Below are 25,273 nucleotides of genomic sequence, written 5' to 3' on the forward strand. Positions count from 1 at the left end.
CTAACCCTAACCCTAACCCTAACCCTAACCCCGATAGTCGACGTAGAGTCGCAGGGTACCGTCGGACTTAGGTACGAAGAGGATTGGTGCCCCGGCCGATGATTCACTCGGTTGAATCCACCCCTTTTCTAGGCTGGAATCAAGGTACTCGCGTAAGACCCGTAGTTCCTTCGCACTAAGAGGGTATATAGGGCCGTATAGGACTGTTTCGCCCTCTTAGATCGGGATTTAATGCCTAGTTTTCGTGTCGGTAGCGAAAGGATCGCTACTAGGCTCTTGAAAGATAGAAGCGAACTGACTTAATCTCGCGTTAAGTGCTACCTCGCCGCGAGTTTCGTGCGACTCGCCCTCGTCCTCGTTATCTTCCTAGATAGGTTGCATATAGGCGATTAGGACTTCGTCCTTCTTCGCTTTAGCCTCTAACTCTAGTAGTGATATCTCGATTACACGTAAGTCGGGTTTATCTCGGAAGCTTTATGCACCGGTTAACTAATCTATATTAGGGTTAGCATCTCTTAGCTAAGGAAACTTAAGAATAGCGTTATAGGATATAATTTTAGTTGCAAGGAAATCCTAAGGGTGCGACTTGCGTGCGTGTCGGTAGTCGGTCACCATCGTGTCGAGGCGGTATCGACCGTAGACTCTTACTGCCTAGCCAGCCACTGTACGGACTCGGATATTCGGCTCGGTTGACTTCACGCCTAACTCCGCCACTAGTAGATGTCTAATGAAGTTGGCTTGCGCGCCGCTGTCGAGCAGTGTGCGAGCCGTCCTCGTACTGTTTAGTCCAGTAAGGTGAACTTTTAGTGTGAGTGCCTTAGGTGCTGCCTCGGAGCTAGCGATTTCCCTGCTAGTATCTAAGCCTAGCGCTACTACGGCACTTAGTAGGCTAGTACTTAGTTTTTTAACTAGTCGCCCTTCTTCCCCTTCCCCTTAGTCTCCTTCTTCGTATGCGAGGAGGGTGCGTCTCGCCGTTCAGTTGGTCGCGAGCGATAATCTCTCGCCCGATGCCCTCTCTTATGGCAGATATTGCATTCTCCGTCGAAGGGTGACTTCGGTTTATCATCTCCATAACGGGCTTTCTTCGTTGGTGAGGGCGAGGTCCGCTCGCGAGGCGCACGGGAACCGTGTGGGGATCGGTGGCGAGCGGGGTTAGTAGTAGTCGTGGTTGATGTGACCTTCTTTATTATAGAGGGTGCGACTCGCCCGGTACTTTCCCGCTTCTCTCTGCTGATAGTCTTTTCTAGTCTTTAAGCTGATACCAGCACTTATGCTCTAGAGGTGATGTTCTCTAAGTCCCTCCGGACAGCATCTCGCAGTGCTGGTGTTAGAGTATAGAAGAGGGCCTAGCCTTACCGCTCCTCTTCGGTGAGGGGGCCAATCTCCTCTTCTAAGAGTTCCATCTGGTGTACTAAGTCCCGTACGGACTAGCCTACTTCTTACTTAAGAGTCGCGAGCGCGACTAGTGCTTCTCCCTTGCGAACATCTGCGTCTTTAATGGTGTCCTTACACTATGAGATAAAGAGAGGCTACGACTCGGGGATAGGTTGTACTAGCTGGCGGTCTTATCGCCAGCGGTTGATCGCGCGGTCTTCGAGCCCGTTAGCCGCGGTTTATATGCGGTATCCCTAGTCGGGGGTGACCTCGGGCGGAATCGCATCGAATACTGTTTACCAGCTATTATTAAAGTCGCGTAAGGCTCGTATGTTCTTCCCATTGAACTTCGGGGGCTGCTTGAGCATTCGCAATGTCCGCTGCAACTATTCGTAATCTTCATTTACTTGCGAGGAGCTATACGGTCGCTTGCGACTCGGTAGCGTTGTGCCTGCGACTTCTATATATTGTAGTAGCTCGCGGCCAGCCTTCTCTTCTTCCATCGCCTGAATCTCGTCCCGGAGTCGCTTGCGTCTCAACTCGGTCTCGAGCGCTTTTCGCCGGGCGACGAGTTGTTGGTATTCTTCATCTTCACCCTCTGAGGTATGAGGTGTCCTCGACTCGCGTGTAAGCGTCGGGGGTATTGAGTGTACCTCGATGGGTTCATCGTTTGTTGGGTTTTCTCGGGGGGCTGTGGTTGAAGACCCGGCTTCTGTAGGTGACCCCCGAGCTGCGGGTGTAGCTCTTTTAGGCGCCATTACCGCCTACACTATGACTTCGTCCGACCGATCGTGTTGAGATGCTTTGAGAATGTTAGGAACAGCCTATAGCGATAGGCAGAGAGTAATAGTGGTGGGATTCAATGATATTAGGTGTCCCTAGACCTCTAGGTCAAACAGGACTCAAAGCATGAAAGGAGGGTAAGACTCTCATGCGAGCTGCATGAGAGATGAAGGCGTCCTCTTGGCAGGCTTAGTAAGCTCTGGTCGCCATTCCTGACAGAGCCTTAGATCTGTCCTACGGCTTGCTGGGAAGTTTACCAATGGCAATCTAGTCGGAGGTGTGCCAGTGGCTCATGACCTCCCTGCTGGTATCGTCTCTTGCACCCGAGTCCTCTGATGTCGCCTAGTCCTCTCCACGATTGGAAGAATGTAACGATACCTGCGAAACAACGCCTTCGAACCGAGCAGCTTGGCTTATAGTGTGCGTTGCTGGATGGTCACTGACAAACGGACTTCGAGTTGCCACTGTGCGATTCGCCTACGAAATCGGTACTTCAGTCTTTCGGTGTGGTCGCAAGACCAGGCAGGTCAGTCCTTCGACTACGGTACCACGCCAGCCTAGTAACATGGAGTAAGCGGCGATCAAATCTCCGGGACAAACGCGGTGCTTGCGCGCCGGATTGGCTGAGCTTGTTGCTACCCGTGGCCCGCAATCCATCAAAGAAAGGGGTAGCATTTTGACCGCCTCCTCAAGCTCTCCTCAATTCTCAGCCATGACTATGAATCAGCGCACAACAGGCGTACGCAAGTCGCTCAAGGAGAGAGGAAGAAGGGCGAACCCGCCGTAGTGGCTTGAAATCGAGGACCAAAGTGTGCAGTAGGCCACCGACGCCGCACGAACGGAGCATAAATCTATCGACCCTCGCCACCCTCAAGCACTTGACGTGAGTACGGGATGCTTCCTTGTCTATCGGAATACCTGCATATGTTCTTGGGCGGCTTTCTGAATACGGAGCACCATGGAAACTCGGCGCCAATCGGTCGAGCCAGAGTGATGCGGCCAGGCCGCTGTTGGGGCGAGATGCTACGGACTGGAAACGTCGGCGTGTGGCCACTCTGGCAGTTTCTGTGGCAGGAGTATGTAATATTGCTCATGAGAAGTTTGCAACTCATTGATCACCGAGAGGAACAGATAGATGACGGTAACAGGCAACAGTTACTGCTGCAACTATTGAAAGAAAAGCATCCTTGTCTTGATAAAACCTCGTGCTAACGGGATGAGGTACCCTCATTCTACGACCATCACTTCAAGCACTGTAGTATCTTGACATCAACCCACCATTGCGTGCGCTCTGAAAACGCATGGCACGGCAGAGGCAAGCTACGGACGGCAGGCACGTCCTCATAACTCGAGCGCGCAGGGATTGCCTCAACGACAGTCATAAGATACACGCTGCACCACTTCCTATCACGTCCTCTCCGATCGGACAAGGAATTGCATATGCCTCACCAGGCTTTGGGGACCCACCACTGATAGTCAATAAGACGTTCATCAGCACTTACTGTGTGCACGGGCTATCGAGGATACGACGCTAGCAAGGCCTCTATCAAAGTTCTGCTGATTCATCGTCTCGCAACCCTCACAGAGAGACGCTGTGGTCACACAGCAGGGAGGCGGCCCAAATTGCCCGCAGGAGAAAAAGCTCTGAAGTCGCGGAGGTTCGAGCGACACCGACAAGTCAGCGGCTGATGTCGAGTTCAGGCTGCTAGAAGAAGCCAAGTGTGGTTTGCTGGCTGCATAGTCTGTACGGCGCAGAATGGGTTGGAGTGGCTGAGATTGCTGTCGTTTCGGAAGCTTGTCCTGGGTTGCGCTGTCATCCCACAGATGGGAGACCCTCTTTTGCAAGACGGGGACAGGAGCATTGTGTATTGGGCCACAGACTCTCCGCGTGAGCTAAGCTGTGAATGCTGTAGGGTGTAGTGCCGTGTTCGTCTGTCGCGTGCCTGCCCATAAATCCGTGGAGAGGCTCGATCATCGTGTTGCGTTCCAACAATCGTCCCAGCCGCGCTCTCCTCCATTGCCATAGTCTACGATTTGCTCTCGGCCCCGTCCATAGTCGCACCCGTCTCCACCGCATCTGGGACCGCCGTGGCTTCAACGGATTCAACCGACGATGTTCACGGCCATGCCAACCATAAGGCAGTCCTCCTATCGCTTCATCACCGTAGCTTTTCCGCACATGCTCCGTTCGCGGAGAGGCCAGCTTCGTCACCTGCAGTTGGCTGCGTATCGCGGCAAATCTTGTCATGTCGGAACGGTTTGTGGATGTGGAGAGAAGCACCGCGAACCACAGCAGGCAACAAGTGGTCGACCATGTATGGGAAGGCGTCGAGACGGGATAAGTGCTCTGCCAGAAGATATCTTGCTTCATCCGATGAGACGAAGACTCGCAAATGATGCCCAACTGGAGCAGGTTGACGTCCGGCTGAGTGGATGCGTAGTGCATTCTGCAACCGCTTGGATGCAAAACTCGGACTTTCTTCCCTGTGCAGTAAGTGCATCCATCCCGGATGCTGTTCAGCAAGATTGGCCGGATTCTCTAATTGGCACCATCCAGGATGTGGGACCAAGCCACAGCAATGCTCGAGCCAACACAGCCTTCACGAGTCCTCGTGGCTTCCCTCTGAAACGTATCTCGTAAGACGCAAATGCCGCGTCTGGCACCGACTCAGGCGTCCTTCGCAAATACCCTCCTCCTTTTTTGCCCCCTGTCGGGATTCTCCATAACGGCTTTTCGGGCGTCGTGTACGTCGAAGAAATGACATGCGAATCCTGCTTGAGCCGGCCTCCGTTGGTGTCGCCTGCACACAGTGAACTCGGACTCTGGGTGATTCGTACTGGCCATATACTGGTCAAGGCATGCGGACACCCAGGAAAGATGCTGCAGAATCACGACCATGCCACGCTCCGGGCGTACTGCCAAAGCTAACTCATGGCGCCGGATCTTTAGTCACCTACACGGATACCCCGATTGGCAAAAACAACAACAGCGCGCCATCCGTAGCAACAAGTACTCTGCGTTAAACAGCAACTACCTCAGGAGCCAGGTCGTCGTAGATAAAAGGCAGTACCACAGGCGAGGTTGTTCGGCTGCCGCGCCTGCTGACGTGCATTCAGGCTAAAACCATATGCTGGTTTGTGTGATTCGACTCGGAGCCTTGCTATCAATTGGTATCGATGCGACTGAGTGAGCGGAGTGGTGGCCGAGTTCGGTGACTGAGGAAGGATATCGTTAGAAGTCTCTATCTTGTAAAGCAAACGTGGGGCGGATCAGACTCTGCGTAAGAACGACTGACCATTGAGAAACGCAGCTTGGGTCTTGATGTTTGATGCGGCCTCGTCAGCCAGGAATGAAAGCTCCAGGTCCCCAGTTAACCCGCATCGAGAACGTCCGGTGGCTGTGCCGACGGCCTCCAGTAAGAGGAGTTCACGTAGTGAGCGTCTTGACCGGATTGAGAGCAAGCCCAACCTTCCCCGACTGTCACAACTAGTGGCCTGAGATTCGTTCCAGCTATAAATCGAGTGTCGGCAGGCAAGCAGTGGCAACTCCTGCCGTGCATGATGCGGAAGTTTTTTGCTGCATCGAGACTCCGGCTGTACCAGCCATCGATGTACCGATGGGTAAATCCAGCAGATGAGCCCTCCGATGCGCGAGGAAGTCTGAAGATGCAGTAGGGAAGCCATCGCGGGTCGAAGGATGGGACAATGTGGAGAGATGAAGTATTTGGAGCTGGACGCTGCAAGTCCCAGGCTGAAGATTAAGATAGCCGAGCAAGAAAGAGAGGACGGTGGTGCGGGACAAGGGACGACAGCGTTGGTGATCGGGAGAGATGATCGGACGCAGGAAGTGGAAGGTTACGGTTTTGTGTATGGTAGTCCGGTATACCCCAAGCGTATAAGACTCTAGAGCTGCCGCGTGCTGCCCAGATACCCGGCGCTGATGGGAGTTGGGGCAATGAACGAGAATCGTCGAAAGGGTATCCATGGGATCTGGCCGTCTATCAGCAGACGAAGGGTTACTATATTCAGCAGCGCACTTCCCTTACCACAACAGACTCTGAGTGGGAATAACTCCAGCTATCAATAGTTACCAAGCCAAGCTGTGCTTCCAAGAGTAGAGAGTTGTGAAGCAGGAACTTTCCTAGATTTATAAGCCGGAAGGAAGTCAAATCGGACCTTTTTCGCGCTGGGAAATTGGTAATGAACCGCTATGACATTTCTTTTCATGTCGCGGTTAATCATAATTATGCTAGTCGCTATCGTGGTTACCCGATTGTTGAAAAAGTTAATGCTAGGGCGACGCCTTTCGGTGATTGCCGCTTACTGGTATCGAAGAGCGCAGCAACTGCTTGCCATCGCTCCGTGCGCGTAGTCGTCATGCTACCGGAGCTGGAGAGCCATATACCAGCCGTCGTGGAGGATGGCGGAATGAGAGGCTAACGGCGGACCAGGACGGAGGACGATGACGAGCCTTCGCTTTGATGAACGGATGCTTTCCCCAGGCGGCGAAGTGCACCGATGAGGAAACAAAAGCTCGACGCAGTTGGACCCGTGCAGTCTTCGAGCTTGAGGCTGCACGGATGCCTTCCAAATGTGCTATAGCCTTTCTCTTCCGCCATTTCGCGAAGGTGTGTGGGTAGATCCGGATGGTAAGCTGCGAAAAGCAGGCCCATAAATTGTGTCTAGCTCCGTGTCGTATACCGTGACACCCACCTCCAACGGCGTCGGGTCCTATAGAACGCAGCAAGTATACCTCACGTATCGCAGTGTCGAAGTGGCTGCGAGGTGTTTGAGGTGACCATCTTGTTGCGCGGCGCTGAGACGAGTGCGGGATATGTCGTGTTCTGCATCATGCTCAGCATCGCAGCATGGAGTTGTCTAGCCGGGAGTGGCTTGGATGGGACCCTCGAAAATGTGGACGATAGCGCAATAGCGAACTGCAATTTTACTGTCGAATATATCGGGGTTAGGCAAGACATCGGGACGGAGATCCCTGAAGACATCTGAAGGAGCGACTCGTCTCGCAAGTGAGGAAGCATGGGCTGTGCTTGAGCTGGAACATCATCTTGTCTTGTCGCGTGCGGAGACCCGCTATTGTTGGAAGTTCTGAACTTCAATTGATCGACATGTCCGTCTTCGACAAGCCTGAAGTTCCCACCGCACTCTGAACGCCGAATTATGAAGGATTGACGAAGAGTCGATATCGTTGGGGGATAGAGCTTCTGCTAGTTGGTAAGCTCTTGAATTGTAGCTCTCTGCACGGCACACGGAGGTTTGTTACCTGAATTAATAGGCTAGTGAACTGTGCTGGGTTGGCAACAGTTTGTATATTCGGCTCGCTCTACCTGCGGACCGACATGCCTGCTTCGCATCCTTGCAACTTCGTCCTTCATTGCCATTTGTATCCATGTCTCCAATCGCAGCCAGGTATTAGCAATTCTGACGGTGCTGTCCGACACTTGTCCGTAACGGGCCTGATAACCACCAATCGTTCAGGACACGCCATTCAGTGGGGTGTTGTGACTCAAAATTTGCGCGTACCGGAACGTAGGTCATGCTGAGCGAGCGTTGATGAGTTAACCAAAAAGTAGTGGCAGCAAGATCGTCCAGCCTTTCGTCGGCGCATGGGACTTCAAAATAGAGGCCGAAGCACCAGGGCTCGGCTTTCTATTCTCGACTCGCTCGTGCTCGCAGCCGGTTAGATCGATCGTCGGAACTCCCTGGTAGATGCAGACGAATGCCGAGGGATTCTGGCATGACCGTAAGAAGTGCTGTCGGTGTAATTGAACGAGAGGAACCTTGATAGAGAAGCCACGCGGATTTCTCTACTCTGTGCCTCCGTCGCTTACTCTGCTTGCACACGCATCGTCCTTCGCTCTCGCCTGCTAGTAGTAGGCTTGTTTCCGCAGATTGCCATTCGCGCGATGCCTATCTCCATCGTTTGTCCTGTTCCCGGAGTAAGCGTTCGATCGATTGTCCGGGGCGCGGCCCAGGGGTCCTGGGTATGTGTTTGCTCGAGGACGTGGACGGATATAGATAACCGATTTACAGGCGGAAGCGATCGTTCGATCATTAGATCAGCAGAGGAAAGGACCAGCGCCACTTCCATGGCCGTTGGTAGATTCCTAGGACGGCGACTGATGTTCCCAGCAAATACGGCCCCTGGCAACATGGAATTCGGCTCCTTTATTGTCCATGATCCAGTGCTTGAGTGTACGGAGTGGGCCAGAGCACGCGTGCAACGTCGGGTCGAAGATCCGTTGGCGAAGTTCGTCAAGATCAGAGCTTTCAAACGACAAGCAGGGAATTTCAGGCTGGGCGCCGGGATGTACTGATTTGCAGGCCGAAACGGTGGCGGAACATAATATGACGACGAGCAAGGGAGTCGAGGGAAAACCAAAGGTTCCAGGCCATGCTTGAAGCGTCCAGTCCGCGAAGCTGGAAGAATGATATCTGCCAGAGCATGCTTTGCCAACGTCTCCCGACGCACCACCAGGGCCGCCCATAGTGCCATCGTATCAGCCTGGTCAATTGGTCTCCTTCATATCTTGTGCGAGGACCCTGAGGGTGGTACAGAATGCTCCTGTAAGGTCGCCAGGTTGCGTTCATGTGGGAGGAGTGCAAATTCTGAGCTGATGTGGGTGTTCGAAGCAGATCCTTCCTGCCGCAATACCGACCTCTGGTGTTCTGAGATCGATCAAGTTGCGATGCTATGGGTTACCATAGAAGTCATGACAGATCTGAACAGTCGTTGGCTGCCTTGCTCATCCGAGCAAATCAGAATCGTGATGTTGGTTTTGGGCCTCGCGCGTATTGCTGGCAGAGCCACACCTGATGAGCCACTCTCACAAAGTCGACGATCGAATAAGCTGACAAGCACTATGAAGGCTGCATGTGAGGGAGCGGCACTCTTTGATGCAGCGCAGGATTCTCTTACAGCTAATGCTGGAGCCTGGAATAGGAACTCGACCTGCTGATTGACTGGGACTTGTTTGTCATGAAAGTGCGGCTGAGGTGGTGCCTCGGAGTCATCTTGCTATCAACAGGAAGGATTCTCTAGGAGATGTGTGGCACATACGTCTCAATCATTCAGCATTCCCTCAGGCAACCATGTGTTCAGCCCCTCTCTTGGTCCAATGCCGGCGCAGCGCATACATCCTTGGGTGGGGGTTTGTTGTATCTTTCTCCGGCGTGCAAATACCGTTGGTGTCGTTGACAATGGGTTGCTGGTTAATCTGACTGGCATTGCGTCGGGAGAACAGCGTTGAAAAGAGCTGAGGCTTTTCGCACCTGTGCTGGTTGAGACAGGAACAGTGGAGGAAGCACACGACATTTGGTCATGGGTTCGTCAAGCGTAGTGCCACTCGAACAATGCGAGACCATGGTCTCAGAGGCACTAGAACAGATCAGCGTTTTGACATTATAGACAGCTCCAACCAGGTCATCCTGAATCGTCGCCGTGTGACCATGTTCAGACCTACCGTGTCGCCAACTGAACGGCCTCAGATCTGATCCTGTACTTCAGGACGATTGCTTGAGATGCAAGGCATCAACATTCAGCTGCGTGATCTGTGGGTCAGGCTTTCGGCGTCAGTAGTGTCGAACAGGCATCTTATGCGTTCAAGGCAACTGTGGCATAGAAAGAAAGCAACGTGAGATTCGTCTCCTCCGCGGCGACCATCATTGTGTGGCATTGCTTCCCTCCATGTCCATAGCAAGATCCAGGAGCGGGGAAGGGAGAACCGAGAGAGCGTACAGCGGGTAACCTGTTTGGAATCGTGGCTCTTCGAACGTGTAAGAGGCAGGAAACGAAATGAATGGTGGATCGAAACAGAACATGAGGAATGACCGAAGCGAGGCAGAAAAGCGCCCAAGAATGCCAGATTTCCAACGCTCCTGTGTACAGACATGGGCTACATTCGCTGGTTTGTGGAGAAGAGCCTGAGCGTTTGAAGATGTATAATTCGTGTTCAAGGCTGCTGATCCGCCGGCTTGTATTATCAGAACTTCGAGAGCAGGCAGCTCAATCGATCACAGAATAAGCACGGTAGCCCGGTCCAGGCCGCGACAATGCATATGTATCTTCCACCTCTTTGATGTTATCCCCATCTCTTTTCACTCTAATTGCAGTTGTGGTGGGAAGGGAAGGCATTGAGGTCGGCTATTGTGTGTGGGCGGACAAGGATCGCTGAGCTATTGCTTTTCTGCTGGAATGGTTAACTAGAACGCGTCAGATGTCATTGGAAGCAATCACAAAGGAGAGACTAGAGAGAGGGATGCCCTTGGGTGCAACGAGTGAAGAGGATCGAAGAGCACGCAGTCTGATGGTCCCGAGTCAAAGGGCAAGTGAATTGGAGAAGGTGCAAGCGGAAACGCAGAATTCTGACATCAAGGCAGATTTTGTCGAGATCTTAAAGCCAAAACTCATGTCGATGCATTGAGCCGTCGCATGTATCTCGTAGTTCTGAGCATGAATGGCATCAGTCCATCCTTCGCAACGACATGGTCCAGCTCTCGACAGACGGTGGAGCAATACCATGTAGCGGCTCTGGTTAGTCTTGGCGCAAATCTTCGTCCTACCTTGTGCAAGCCGTTGACCACGGCATACCGGATGCGACATGAACCCGCGATGCCTCGCCAGCTCAACATCTGTAACAATTTGGCATTCCTCCGCAGCTTCCTCCACGCGAATACATGCTGACGACGAAGGCCGGGTGCAGCCACCTTGGAACGGTGACGCATCGACCGCGTTTGCCGTGTTAGCATGCAGGTCTCCAGAGAATGCAGTTGCCGTCGGTAGATGAACGTAGCCGTTATGATCCTGCTTCTTTAGCCTTCAGCATCGCTGTTGCTGGAACGACACGCCAGTCTGCGTGGTGCTCACCAGATCTCGGGCGATTCAGGAAGTTGCGATCCTTTGGATTGCACTATATCGAGGCTTTTTGACGCCGCATGCTGCCATGAGAAGCGCGAGACTGCTGCAGCTCCCCAGGATGCAGGTTTAGGCGGCTTTCTCGAATATATGGAGTTTCTGTGGCTCGGTTCCTGCGATACTGTCAGATCCGCGTACACCCACCTACCTTTGCAATAGGAGTGAACGCATTCAACCATCTGAGAGGTCCTAGTTCACTGACGCAGTCAGCTTAACGCTCTACACCACGGGAAGGTGCCTCTCAATCGTAGAGCATGGGGGAACCACCGATAAACGATGAATATCGCGTTTCCCAGCGATACCCTTGGGTGTCTCAACCCAAGGAAGTTCCCCGAGGAACAGGTTTACACAACCTTGCCCCCAAGATCCCAGTCAGTCTCGTCTGGAGCTACAGGCGTCTCTTTGCGCCTCTTCAGGATCCAGCGGATATCACGACCCTCAACATGGATTGTTCTTGGTTCTGCGTCAGGCTTGTAGGCGCGAGCTTCTCCTGACGGAACAACGCCGTTTTCGTCACGGTCGCCATAGCCGGTATGCACGTCAGGATGGAACTTGGCCCACATGCATACTGTGCCCAGCTTGTTGCATTCCTTACAGTTGACCTGGGCATGGTTACTGCCACCTGAACCAGAATTGTGACCCAAGATCGCTGCGTGGAAACAAGTCGGAGGATAGACCGGCCGCCTGGTAAACGTTCCCATGCAGTATTGATCAATCTTTCCTTCGACCGCAGCAGGGTCCTTGCCCAGGCTGAAGAAGATGCGAAACGTCGCATCAATCATGCGTCGTTCTTCTGCGGTGGCATTCCACGCAATGCAGAACTTGGACAGCAGGGCCTGGCCGTTGGCGTGTGCTTCCGCGCCTGGGACCTTCTTGCGGCTTCGCTTCTGGCCTTCCTGCGCCTGGGGGTCGGCAGACTTGCGTTTGGAGCGGGTGTTCATCAACGCTGGCGTTGGTGACGTAGCAGACCCGGAAGGCACTGCTGGCGCTTGTGCCGTATCAGGCGCGGACGGCACCGATGGCACTGTGGGTGTTGGTTGATCACCAGCAGGTCCTGGCGTCGTGTCCGTCTCGCTTGGGTCGCCCACTCCAGGGAGACGATCCTCACCATCTGCAACTTGTTGTGCAGTACTCTCGACGGCATCATCGAAGATGTAAGGATCGAAATTTATGTCGGATAAGCTCCGTTCGTGCCTGTCACCCACCGATTGTTCAATGCCTTCAGGCATATCTTTGGCAACATGAGCATCGGGTTGAGCGTCCTCTACGCTGTCACGAGCGGCATCTCGTTGCTGCCGCCGTTCTTCCAGGATGGCTATGGTGGTATCTCTGTCATCCACCTGCAACTGCAGTTTCGTGATGCGATTGGTTTGCGCACAAAGGGCGACTCGGACAGCTTCGTCTATCTCTTTCTGGCGTTGTGCCAGAAGGGCAGAGACTTGCTTGTCAAATTGAGACTGGATCTTTCTCTTCTCGGCGTCCAACCGCCCAGCGAAATTGGACTGGAGCTCCCTCTTCTCAACTTCCAAGCGCTCGGTCTCTGCCACGAGTTCCGATTTTTCGGTCTCATACTGGTCAACCTCGGCTTGATGAGACTCGACGAGTTCGTCCAGAACTACCGTATCTTCCGTGGCGACCTCCAGACGTGCTTCGTCGACCTTGGCTTGTTGCTCGGTCTTGAGACTTTGAACTTCCTGTTCAAGAAAGTCGATCCGCACTCGGTAGACGTGGAACGCCTCGTCGGCAGCGCGCTCCTCGAGCTCGGCCTTGAGCTCTTCTTCACGCTGTGCCCGGTCGATCTCCTTCTGCTCCTCTCCTGCAGCGAGTGCCTTCTCGAACTCTCGACGGCGGTCTTCAACGAGCGCACGCTGGTTATCAAGCCCGCGCCGAGTGATCTGGAGTTCACGCCGCAGAGATTCGAGTTCTTCCTCGCCTTGCAGACGCTCCAGCTCCATTTCGGCTTCAATGGACTGGACGCAATCGTTGTAAGAATTCTTCATGTCTCGGAAGTCTTCTTGATTGCGATGGTCGGAGTCTCTCTGTTCCCGACAAATTCGTGCGACGAGTTGTTGTTCTTCAACCAACTTCTCGCGCAGAGCCAACTCCCTGGCATCTGAGTCTTGACGTCTAGCGACCAGCTGGTCCTGGGCATCGGCCAGCTCGCCATCAAGTACGCCAATTTGTGCTTCCTTGCGGAGTATAGACTCTCTCAACTGGTCCACAGTCTCACGAAGTTCTGCTACAACACTTTGGGCTTGCGTCAGCCAGCCAGTGGTCTCGACGAGCCGTGCATTAGCTTGTGAGTGTTCTCCGCTGATTGCCTCGAGCTCCCGCTTCTTCGCATCCAGGAGCTGCCGGAGATCCAGGATTTCTCGATCCTTTGCGACGACCTGGGACGCATGTTCCTGCTTGAGTACATCGACTGCGCCTGTAGCCGTGTCGAGGACTGCGTTGAGCCTGGTGATCTCCCGGTCGTGGTCTGCCTTGATGTCCTCTAGAGCGTTGGCGTGCTCTTGGCGGAGCAGCTCGACTGCGGCTTGATGGGACATTTGAAGCTGGCTGATCTGCCCATCGACCGCAGACGCATTGTCCTGCAAAGTCTGGGCGTGCTCGTCGCTAAGCTTCTTGAGCGCGGCTTCATGCGAGTCTCTCAGCTGGGATCGGTCGCGCTCGGTAGCCTGGGTGTGCTTGAGGCGAAGGTCGTCAAGAGCAAGATCATGACTCTGTTGGAGCTCGGTGTTCTTGCGCTGCAACCCGTCGATCTGCTCAAAGTATTTGAGGCGAAGTTCCTCACATGCAGCGTTATGACCCTGCTGGATCTCGGAGCGTTTCCTGTCCCAATGCTCTTCCGCTTCCTCCATGCGGTCAACATGGCTCTTCTCGAGATCCCGGGTCACAACTGCGTGCGCGGAATTGAGTCTGGCTATCTCCGACTCAAGTAGCTCCACGCGCGTTGTATGAGACTGGATGAGCTTCTCGACATCAGTCCTTTGTGAAGTCTTGAGATCGTTGATGATCGTATCACGCTGGGATCGCTCCTCTTCCAACGTCTTGACTTGAGCCTGATGGTCGCTTCTCAGCTGCGCCACGTTGTTCTCAAAATTCACGTTGAGCAGGCCTATTTCTGTCCTCTTGGCTCCAAGGGACTCTGTGAGCTTCTCGATCTCGGAGGTATGCTCTGCCTTCAGTGCAGCCAGCTGATCTGCATGGGAGGCATTGAGACGGGTGATCTCCCCGTCCAGTTCGGATTGCTTGTCCGTGAGCCGGCTGACTTCGGCCGTTTTTTGATCAAGAGCGCAGTTAGCCTCTTGAAGAGCCTGCCCATGGGACTGAATCAGGCGCAAATCCTCCGTGTGGAGAGCAATGACTGAAGTCACACATTCGAGGACTTTTTGACTTGAGCTTCTGATGTCCTTTTTGAGAACAGAAAGTATGAACTTGTCGGCGCCTATTGACGTCGTTATCCCAATGACTGGACGTAGGCAGTCAGCAAATCCCTCAAGATCAGTAGCGACATTACGCAGTTGTTCAGCAGCTGTTTCAATGGCGCCGCCATCCATTTCCGGAGGTGCCATGGTGCTGATGCAGCTGCCGCTTGGTTGGGTGAAGGTGGTGAGAGTTCGGTGAGAGAACTTTGAGAGGACGCTGAATGAGTATCATGTGACTGACCACAATTTCTGTGTTTTGAGGCCAGCGAGGTGCATCTGTTCTTCCAGAGCCCGTCTTTATCGAAGCCCTCTCATTGAAGCCCGCCTATCGAAACCCTCCCTGTGAGGCCCTCCCATCGAACCGCCTCTCCTTCGTGAACCACCTCTCCTCCTTGAACCACCTCTGCTCGAACCACCTCTCCTCAAGCCCATCTGGTCCTCAATTCATATCTCGGCTGCTTCGACCTTGCCATACGCAGGTGCGGGCGGGCTGGCGACCTCAGTTGTGTAATCCTTTCATCCCCACAAGAGCCGAGACTATGCCACGCAGATCAGATCATACTCCTACAGTACAGCTGATGAGCATCCTTCATGGCATCAATCACCCCTCGGTATGTGCGTGGAAAAGTCAAGAAATACATAGCTGGACATGTCGACGCAGGACGCAATACATCATGCTCAAATAAGCTCCAGCAAGCATGCTCCACAAAGACTGGAAGCTTTGGCCACTGATGCCAGTCCTGAGTCGACCGCGCTTTGCCGGGTTGAGAGGAACAGCAACACCAAATCAGCCGGAGAAGACCGTTGTAAGCGACATCCGCATGACTGACTCACCAATGGGATCTAAACATAATTCCAGGCATTAAGCCTGGGGCTCCAACTTGCTCCTACACCGAAGCTGATCGTCCTGGGCATCGCCCTGTCCCCAGATAGATGTGAAACAACAGAGGTAGCAGAACAAACACGTACCTCCTACGCTCAATGATGACGCCGTTGAGTCATGTGAAGGACTTCGCATTCGGAAAGCAAGAGCTGGGCAAAACATAAGCGAGATTTGGGCAGGTAATTTCTAGCGGCGCGGGATGGGATTGTGCTCCCCTGCAGCTGGCTCTGGTGTCGTTGAAGTCCGGATTGTACATACCTGACCGCAGAGTAACACAGTTAGGCTGGAGAAGCCGGCCAGTCTTCCTGAGTCGTTCGGATTTCGATGCTAGCTGATGAAATACACAGCCCCAAACAATTCGCCAGCTGTGTCACTGTCAATGCATCTCAGGGGAAATCTCATCGAGTACCCCAACTGCAATGCATTCACACCGAGGCTTGGCCACAGGACATGGGAATCATCCCGAACTTGCTGAAATGGCTCTCGACGCCACCATAGATCCTCGGCTGCTCCCCGACATCATGATAGCCCCCTACTGCAGACTGCATTACGGCGGTCGAAATTTGTGTTCCTGTCAAATTCAGTGACCCGACTCCAAGCCTCAGAAAGGCTCCAGTTCTCGGCAGATGTTGATTGATTGTAGCGAGCTGGAGATCATCAAGCACGCCCCGTTCAATAAGTGTTGCCTGCATCCAGAGCGTAGGAAAGTATACCAACCTTTTGCACTGTCGAGTCTGGCTGACGCTCCCCTGCTCCAATACCGCTGTGTTTTCATTCGCAACATCTCTTTCCGTAGAAAAACTCGAACAGGCGCAGTTAGCCCCTGCCTGCAGGGCCACTCCTAATGGGCAACGCCTGCGCAGTTTATTCCACTCCTCTTCGCAGTCGCCGTCAGAATACGTTCGTGATCTAGGCTTTCGAAGAATGTTAATATGTTCCAGCCGAGATATTGTCTCAAGTCCTGGGGGACAGATGTAAAGGCCGACCAAGTGTATAGTCGCTGGCTCTTCGGCTTTGCTTTATCGTTCTAAGCTCGGCAAACGACAGGGTAAGAGGTAGTGAGTTCGAGGGCATGCGGTGGAATTCGGGTAGTCTTTTCGAATCGCGAAGAACATTTGGAATTGTGCTTGCGTTGCCTGTACCATGATCAGTCATCAGTTGTCAGCATGCAAGTCCTTGGACCAGCTTCGCAACGGTGCTCCACTCATTCCCATCTGCGTCGCGCTTGAGAAACTTGAGAGTAGATCGCGTCTTGCGAAGCCGCAGTATCAGAAAGTGCAGTCCCGAAAAGCAAAACGCATGGAGAGTGTCAGGTTTGCTGGGTCAAAGCAGCTACTTAAGCCCTGCACCACGGGAAGGTCCCTCTCCTTGCAGAAGATTCTGTTTCTTTTGGCCTGTAGCCGGGGAAGAACAGCAAAACACGGCGAACGGAATGTCAACTCCTTTCATATTCTGTTCCTTTTTGCCTGTGCCAGTGGACTGGGTGCCTTTGGAAGCACGGTTTCCGGACTTTGGTCGTCCCATCTTGATTGAGCGAATGAAGCTTTCAGCCGCTGGTGATGGTGCCGGTGGTAGGAGATCAAACGAAAAATGTTGGAAGAGGAGAAGAAATTGAAGGCTCTGGTTTTGACGCACGGCGCAGGCGGCGAGTGCGGCAGTCCTTCACGGTCACGAACTCCTTCAAGCACAATCGATGCTTCACCGCACTAGTCGTTGACCGCCCAGAGGGCCAGAGCTCTGTTACCACACATTATCCAAAAACTTCGGCCGCAGCTTGCTCACTCAGCTCCACCAACACATCAATCAGCAACATCGGTCGCCATCATGGAGGTCAGATGTCCTGGCTGCAAGAAACGGCAGGCATTAGCGCCGACGTGCACATCATGCGCGTATGTGCTTTTTGAAATGCCCGAGTCACCCGTTCGCGGGAACATTGATCAGTCGACTGTGCTCAATCGCAGCTCGTCGGCCGGCTTGGAGTCCGCTCCATCGCCCTCAAATCGGTCCGTGGTCACCGGACTCGAACGCATCCACGAAAGTGAATATGTTCCTACTCGAACTCGTCGACAGAGTTCGGAGTCATTGGAGTCATGGCATAGCGCTCAGTCTGCGCCGCGCGATAAGCTCCCCCAGCCGCTCGTGCAAGCCCCCAGGCTTGAGCCTGATGTTCGCATAGAAGACCAGCCTCAGCGGACTGTCGTCCCAGGCCCCATTCCTACGAAGGACAAAGTTGCGTCCGAAGTTTCGACCAACCGTCCCGAGCCCACGAGGCTGGTGCAGCTCGACTCAAAGGAGGAAGACCCGTTCGCCCGGAGTTACGCCCTGCTTGCGGAGCTCAGAGCAAAGCGGGCTGCACAATCAGCCGCAGCAGAAGAGCAATACAGAGTAGCGGCTGCCAACGCACTTGCGAAAATTCAAAGTCGACGTTCTTCGTCCCAGGGCAATGTCGTCCAACAGACTTTGGCGGCTCAGACACCCGCCAGTGGTGGAGAAAAGCGTTCGGTTTCGAAAGCGAAACCTCTTCCTGAGGATTTTGCTCGACAACTTGCTGCTCTATCGAAGACGTACATCCACGACCCGTTCGTAAGGTATGATGAAGATGCAGAAGCATCCCACGAAGATGGTCCAGCGCCTTGCTTTATCCCTCGTCCACAACCAAGCGGCGAGAGCTACAGCGCTGCGGCACAAAAGACTGCTGCTGCTGTGGAGCTGTCGAATAATACCAAGCAGCAGTTACCAGAATGTACTCCTGACAATCCGGATGTTTGGCCATTCGATTTCTACGAGTTCGGCTCACAGAAGGAGGGCCATTCGCGGCAGAAACGCTTTGGCAACCATAGGTGTGCGTGTGGCGGCTTCCATCCAGAAGGGGACTGCTTCGTGTGTAGGCAAATGCTCGAAGTCTGGCGCCGCAAAGGCAGCGGTACGGGTAAATGCACGAAATGCGGCAGAAAAGACCATGTGGTAGCTGATTGCGGGTACGGCGAATATCGAGACCATCCCTCGAATCCACCGCTCCCGTCCGCACTGCAAAGATACGCACGACCGTGGCCGTCCCAGCACCCCAGGCAGCCATTGCCTGCGTATTATTACGAGCCACGGAATCGCCGCCCCCCGTCCGGGAACCCTCCTCTCAGTGACCGGTTCAAGGATGGCCTCACCTGTGGTCTCCTGGACAACAACTTCAACCTCACCTGGTCTCTGGAGAACGCTTACAGGATGGCGTCAGGAGCGAAGGGGAGACTGCCCTTCGATGCCAAGAAGCACGGGGATCCACGGCGACCTTTGAAGAAGGCGCCCACTGAGGCTGGAGAAAAGTCCTCCAAGTCTGACGACGGCCAAAAGCAGGTGAAGAAGCCTCAGACTGTCGACGGCCAGGGCTTCACCCTCGTCAATCGAGGTTCGAAATCCGCTGACGCCGGATTCGGAGGCTTGAACAATGTCTCTGTCGGCCTCCCTTCACCTGGGTACCGCAATGACTCGTTGCAGTGGTTCCGGCCCGAGTTCGAGGAGGCAACGCGCAAATGCTTGGAGCCGTCTCACGCGCGCTACCTTGGCACACTCAAAGGAAAGTTCGCCAATGACAAGGCGTTGCTGGCTTCCGCTGCCCAGAATCAAGCCATTCGAGCCAGTGTCCGTCAGGTTCTGGCGACTGCTTGGGAAGTGTACAAAATGTACATCCCCTTCTGGACACCCTCCAAAGACTGGACTCTTCCGTCTTGCTTGGACGCGTGGATTCGTTCCGAAAAGACGCGCCTCATCGACGAAGCCTGCGAGACGACTCGCGAGAGAATGGTTGATGTCGAGAACTTTGGTTGGAAAGACTTCAGCTGGGACAACAAAGTCCAATGGTCTGACATTGAAGTGGGGGATGAATACACCGCTACAGAGTCAAGAAATCCTCAGCTTGAGCCCCTCTCAGACGAGATTGCAGGTCTCCAAATGCAGGATTGGGCCGACCACACCGTCCTGCAGCTCCATGCAGACGTGCAACTCGAGCACGGACGTTATAGCTCAGAGAAGAAGGCAGATGTCGTCAAAGCGCTGGAGCTCTTCAAGCGTCCACTTGAAGTCACCAAATATCGCCCCGCAGACGTGCGAAAGATCTGCGACGACTATGAGCGAACATGGGATGAGCACTCCCGGTCGCTCTGGGCCAGAGCGTGTTCCATCAAAGATGGAAGCATCAATGCGACCCTGGTCAGCTGGGAGCATCAGCGAGGCCTTATTTTCAAGTCCTTTGACGACGCCGAGAAGAAGTACGCGCAGACCCGTGCGTGTGCCTTTCCCAAAGGAGAAAAGGGAATTGGGCACGTCCTTGAAGCCGTGGCCGGCAAGGACTCGGAAGTCGTGGAGACGCTTCTCGGTGCGCATCTGCCCGCGCGTGATGTGAGAGGTTGTCTCATTCCTCGCCTGGCCTACTCGCGCAAGTTTGCCATTCGTTGTCGCGAGCTTCGGATGCGTCTAGCGATGGAACAAGAGCAGCGGCAAGGAGTTGATACGCCTGTCGTCAACTTCACCAGCGAGCAACTCGAGGACATGGGAGAGACCAAACAGTACAAGGATCAGTGGCAAACCGCCAGCGTCGTGGTAATACCGAGATGATCTCTTCTGTCGACGGTGCTTCAGTAGCATGAAGGTGTCGATCTAATGCGGACAATCCAAGGGGCGGTGGGTGGGGATTGTCCAGCGGCTGACGAAGGATTCCCACCTCTACGCGGTGTCGGCTATCAACTGTTGCATCCAGACAGGCCAAGAGGAATCTCAAAGTGGTGTGTCGTCCATGTTTACTGTAGGTCTTCAATCCTGCGGCTCAATGTCAATACTGACTTTCAGCAAGCCAAAATGTTCGGTCGTGCCAGGTTCGATCTTCGTGGCTGCCATGACCCAGACCTCCCATTCCCCTCCTGGCAACCCTAGTAAGTCATTACCATGGACAGCAGGCTTCTGATTTTGACAAGTGTCGATACAGCGCTTGCTCCGGTTTGATTTGGGCACCACGTGTCTGGTGGAGGTAAAGCATGCCTTGTGGAAAAGGTGGCTATGGATTGTGTAGTGGCACCCGCATGTTTACGCCCTCGGGCTCACCCAGGTGGCAACTGCAAGACATATTCCCTGGTTGAATGTCCAAACTTGATCACATCCTTGTCTCTCAACTCGACATATCTCCCCCCTGGCATCTTCTCATTGTTGACCGTTGTCCCATTGGCGCTCTCCAGGTCAATCACATATGGTTTCACCTTCCCAACTTTGTCCCCGAACTCGTTTCGCTTCTCGATGTATCGGAACTGGATGACCGCATGTTGCTTTGAGCAGCTCGGATGTTCGAGAGCATAATCGCAAACAGACACCTCTCTTCCAAAGAGCCAGCAAGATTGCAGATACAAATCTAGTTCGTCGATAATGTCTTCACCCTTGAATACGTAGAGTCTCCATGGTTTCGAAGAAGCTGGCTTTCGAGCTTCAGGCGGCTCATGGTATTTCAGGACAATGGCACCAGCAGAGGTAGACACCGTATTCGAAGCTGCAGCCAGAAGGCCGGACGGACGCCAGTTCGGTTTCTGCTTTTGGGGCGCAGGACTGCCACTGGTGCCTTTGAAGGCGTCAACTTGCGAAGGAAGTGGGCGTTTGGTCCGCGGTGATCGAGATCTTCGCCGCTCTGGACTTCGTGACCTCCGTTGTTCTCTGCGTGGCTCGCGCCGACGTGGTGATCGTGATCGCGACATGGTTTGCAGATTGTCAATCTTGAACGACTTACTACCTTCTGGATAATATGTGAAGTCGGCAAACCTTCCAGTTAGTCCGGAAGCGATGACATCCACGACTTCAACCCCTCCCAACTTGCTCGCCTGACCACTTCTGACCGTCACTACCATGCCGTCGACATTGCTGAAGAAGGCAAAATTGCCAGCAGCTTACAGTACATGGCAATGCTGCTTTTGTGGTCAGCCCTCCTCGCAGGAGCGGCTAAGACGGGACCTGCGATTCAGACGGACATACGCATCTAGCCGTGAAAGTGACTTTCGAGACAATATGAACTGGCCATGTCGACGGAACGGCTCTTCCAGTCCGTCGCCCTACGAGATTTTCGCATTAGAAAAGCATGCCATATATACGAAGCACAAGTTCTACGAACTGGTCAAGATCTACCACCCAGACAGGAACGGCTACAACTCCGAAGATGGACTCACTGCTGTGGAAAGATTAGAAAGATACAGGTTGATTGTACAAGCACACGAAATTCTCTCGGATCCGGTCAAGCGGAGAGCCTACGATGCATCTGGAGCGGGCTGGGGAACAACAAGAACAGCCGATCGCCATTCGCGTGGCTTCACAAATCCGGAAGGGAAGCGATACGGCTTTGGTCCAGACGATGATTCCTCCATATTTCAGAACGCTACCTGGGAAGATTGGGAAAGATGGTATCGGCGGCACGACCCACCCGGTAGACGACCGTACGAAACCTACCTCCATCCGAACGCCTTTGCATCCATCGTTATCCTCCTTGCGGTTCTCTCTGGGGTTCTTATGGCAACAAGAGCGGGACAATTTACGGGGTCAATCGAAGAGCGGGCCCAGGCATTCACAGAAGAAACTGGCCGGTTCCTTGCATCGAGGAAGGACCACTTCGAAGAGAATGAGATTAAGAGCACGGGAAGGGTCAAGCATTTCCTGGAGAAACGCGACCCGTCAAAATATGGCTTGAAGGAGAAAGAGGAAGAGATATACCGGAATCACTTTGCCAATCCTATTTTGCAGCCCGCCCCAAATCTCAAAGATGCAGGGAGAGAAACCTGGTGACTTTGCTGCTTTCATGTTGTACATACTTCTGGCTCGTGCTCTCGTGGATGATTAATGTACAGTCGAACGCCAGCTTTTATCCCAGTACGAGTACCATGAATTGAATGAGTCTAACGACCGCCTAGTGCATGTTTCATGACATCTTTCCCTTGATCTCCTCCGCCTTGCCCTTGGCTTGTCCCGAGATCTCGGCGGCCTTCCCTTTGGCCTCGCCGGACACTTGTGATGCAGTTCCCTCGGCTTTCTTGGTCTCCATACCAACGACCTCGGACGCTTTGTCTTTGAGCTCAACTGCAGTTTGACGTCAGCTATGAGCGATAAGCTCAAGAGTCACAGATCGTACCTCCTTTGTCGATACCAGCAACAGCAACGTCTGACACTGCTCGGTCGACTGACTTCAAGCCATCCTTGACAGAGTCGGTTGCAGATTTTTGCTGTGACACGGTGGTAGACAGGAGACGAGGTGATGAACGGAGAGTGGAGGTTCGGACTGTGGTGCGGAGGATAGGTGTGGCCTTGTAGAGGAAAGACATTGTGATGGCTGGTGTCTGAATGACCGAAGGTTGAATGGTTTGGTAGGGCTGTTATGTGTTGTCGATTAGAGCTTGCGTGGGTGGGAGTTGAGATTGAGGAGAAATGAAGTCAATTTGAAGGAGGAGTGGAAGCTTGGAAGCCAGTGTTGATCGCGCCCCAATCCAGCCTCCACCACGACGTCATGGTGCGCCCGTTCGCTTTCCCCACATGTGGGAAAGAAAATAACCACTTATTTGTTCGGCGTTGCCTTCCGGGCACCTTCAGACCCAGCCGAGGCTGATGTCACTGTGCAGTACAAAATCACATGCAAGCAAGCCGACGGCCAGGCGAAGACAAGATAACACCTGCTTCAGGACAGGCCCCATATCGAGCAATAATCTGCCAAACCGGCACCAGTACTAGCACCAGCACATCCACAGATTTTCTCAAAGATCCAAATCCTCCTCGTAAGGGGTTTGCTGGTGGAAACACATCAGGAACCTCCCTGCCTCTGGATCCTTCCTCCAGGTACTCGATATCAATGCTTTGAACTCGTCCTGCCTCGTATCGTCGTCTTCTGTGACATGCTGCCTGGTCGCCTTGACTCGATAACTGATCAAAGCTGCTTCTGACCCCAACATCGTGACTTCGACATCGCTGATTCTGTACCTCCTCCACGGCACAAAAGCATCGCTCTTCATCACATCTTCGAGATTCGGCTCCGTTTTGGCGGAAATTTTCAGGCCCAGCGGGAAAAGCATGATACAGTCGCGGCTGAGGAAGGGCAGCAGATCACCACCAGAATGCATCAAAGCTCGCCATGTCGAGTGCTCGAGCGCAAGTATTGTGTCCTGAAGCATGCTATGATCCATCTCGTGAGTCTCGGACGTTGGTGCTTGCTGAACAAGTTTGTGATGGCCCTCGATTCGATCGTACTTGGGAGCAATCGAGGCATGCTCGACGATTGTCACTCCCACCTGCACGCATCTCAAGTGGTATGGTCTTGTCCGTCGGTACTACGTCAGCCAAGAAAGCAGAGATGCGAGCTAGGCTGGCCTTGCATCTGGAAACGACAGGGTTGCTCCCCGCAGCCTCGGTCGGTTCTCCGCAAAACAGTTCCCTTCCCTTCAGGATGTACTGTTGTACTGTACACAGTAAGCTTCACCGTTAAGCAAAAATGAGGACTTTCCCGGCATGGCAAACATGGAGAGCTCAACGGCCTCCTCGATATCGATACCGCACGTTCGCCTCCGCCGCTGAACCGTCACCGATCAAAGTCAAGTATCAACCCGCTCCACACTCTGGCAATATCCGCATCCTCCTTCTCGACAGACCCGAAGCTCGAAATGCCCTCTCCCGCAGACTTGTCACCGATCTCAAGCGCCATGTCGAGGAAGTACAGGCAGAAGGGGGTGCAGGATCTACAAGGGCTCTGATAATCGCATCACATACGGACAAGGCCTTTTGCGCAGGAGCAGACTTGAGAGAGAGGAAAGGCATGACACAGGAAGAGTATGTATCTCGCAAGTACACCGCACACTCCTCTCACGACTTCACAGAACAAGGGAATTCTTGAGCGACGTACGAAACACCTTTACCAATCTTTCGAACCTCCCAATTCCTACCATATCGGCCATCTCGTCTGCCGCGCTGGGTGGAGGCTTGGAATTGGGACTTTGCACAACTTTCCGAGTCTTTGGATCGTCCGCGATCGTCGGCCAACCCGAGACCAAGCTCGCAATCATTCCAGGAGCAGGAGGAACGTACAGATTACCAGCATTGATTGGCGTCAATCGAGCACGGGACCTCATCCTCACCGGACGTCGTGTAGGCGGCGCGGAAGCATATTTCCTGGGACTGTGTAACAGACTGGTAGAGGTCACTCCAGAAGAATCCAAGGAAGAAGGGAAAGCCCGACAGAAAGTGCTCGATGCCAGTGTACAGCTCGCCAATGACATTTGCGAAGGAGGACCGATTGCCCTCACACAGGCCATGCGAGCGGTCAATGGATGGCAACGGGGCGAGGCCGCCGAGAATGAGGCGTACGAGGTCATCTTGAAGACGGAGGATCGAATAGAGGCGCTCAAAGCATTTGCAGAGAAGAGGAAGCCAGCCTTCAAAGGTAGGTGAGGCATCAAGATCAGCAGACGATGCTGCCTGGCTGTTTGGAAATCCGATATCTCTTGTCCATGTGACCTCGCCAAGGCACAACTGTAGGAAGGAAGACCTCCGACCTCGTGACGGAGACGCGGTCGACCTAAGTTACAGAGTCGTCTGAACGCTGTAGAATTTTTATCACCTCTAGAAACAGTACACCTCAAGTTTTGAATGACTTGCCCCTTTGCATTACGGAGTACTCGTACTGTATAGCCCATTGACTGAAGCAATCCGGCCCCCTGAGGCTGCGTTCCCCACAAAGTGGCCCGAATATGACGAGCGAGAAACCCCAGGTTCGGCTTAGTATTAGGCGATCTCGGGCGGATTTGAAGCCAAACTGAAGCCAAGGCAGGCAGGCTGCTTTCCTTTCCTGGCCCGGTCAACCTCGCCTTGTCTGAGGTT

At 53.6% G+C, this 25,273-nt stretch overlaps 7 protein-coding genes across 7 annotated transcripts; 3 read left to right on the forward strand and 4 right to left on the reverse strand.

The window, feature by feature from the left end:
- Positions 1-11,433: 11,433 nt before the first annotated feature.
- On the reverse strand, positions 11,434-14,664 carry A1O7_03699 (uncharacterized protein; the record flags this gene model as incomplete). Its single annotated transcript, XM_007757716.1, has 1 exon — positions 11,434-14,664. One exon carries the CDS (start codon positions 14,662-14,664, stop codon positions 11,434-11,436), a length of 3,231 nt encoding a protein of 1,076 aa, XP_007755906.1.
- Positions 14,665-17,305: 2,641 nt separating this feature from the next.
- On the forward strand, positions 17,306-20,005 carry A1O7_03700 (uncharacterized protein; the record flags this gene model as incomplete). The annotated part of the gene is made up of 1 exon (XM_007757717.1): positions 17,306-20,005. The coding sequence occupies one exon, from the start codon at positions 17,306-17,308 to the stop codon at positions 20,003-20,005; it is 2,700 nt and encodes an 899-aa protein (XP_007755907.1).
- Positions 20,006-20,484: 479 nt separating this feature from the next.
- Positions 20,485-21,126, reverse strand: A1O7_03701 (uncharacterized protein; the record flags this gene model as incomplete). The annotated part of the gene is made up of 1 exon (XM_007757718.1): positions 20,485-21,126. One exon carries the CDS (start codon positions 21,124-21,126, stop codon positions 20,485-20,487), a length of 642 nt encoding a protein of 213 aa, XP_007755908.1.
- Positions 21,127-21,433: 307 nt separating this feature from the next.
- Positions 21,434-22,201, forward strand: A1O7_03702 (uncharacterized protein; the record flags this gene model as incomplete). The annotated part of the gene is made up of 1 exon (XM_007757719.1): positions 21,434-22,201. The coding sequence occupies one exon, from the start codon at positions 21,434-21,436 to the stop codon at positions 22,199-22,201; it is 768 nt and encodes a 255-aa protein (XP_007755909.1).
- Positions 22,202-22,334: 133 nt separating this feature from the next.
- A1O7_03703 (uncharacterized protein) lies at positions 22,335-22,734 on the reverse strand (the record flags this gene model as incomplete). The annotated part of the gene is made up of 2 exons (XM_007757720.1): positions 22,335-22,492; positions 22,545-22,734. The coding sequence occupies 2 exons, from the start codon at positions 22,732-22,734 to the stop codon at positions 22,335-22,337; spliced, it is 348 nt and encodes a 115-aa protein (XP_007755910.1).
- Positions 22,735-23,160: 426 nt separating this feature from the next.
- Positions 23,161-23,580, reverse strand: A1O7_03704 (uncharacterized protein; the record flags this gene model as incomplete). The annotated part of the gene is made up of 1 exon (XM_007757721.1): positions 23,161-23,580. The coding sequence occupies exon 1, from the start codon at positions 23,572-23,574 to the stop codon at positions 23,161-23,163; it is 414 nt and encodes a 137-aa protein (XP_007755911.1). The 5' UTR covers positions 23,575-23,580.
- A 311-nt stretch (positions 23,581-23,891) lies between these two features.
- A1O7_03705 (methylglutaconyl-CoA hydratase) lies at positions 23,892-24,844 on the forward strand (the record flags this gene model as incomplete). Its single annotated transcript, XM_007757722.1, has 2 exons — positions 23,892-24,226; positions 24,274-24,844. 2 exons carry the CDS (start codon positions 23,892-23,894, stop codon positions 24,842-24,844), a joined length of 906 nt encoding a protein of 301 aa, XP_007755912.1.
- Positions 24,845-25,273: the final 429 nt, after the last annotated feature.

This window comes from Cladophialophora yegresii (genome assembly GCF_000585515.1).
Source record: "Cladophialophora yegresii CBS 114405 chromosome Unknown aczIN-supercont1.3, whole genome shotgun sequence".
Lineage (NCBI taxonomy): Eukaryota > Fungi > Ascomycota > Eurotiomycetes > Chaetothyriales > Herpotrichiellaceae > Cladophialophora > Cladophialophora yegresii.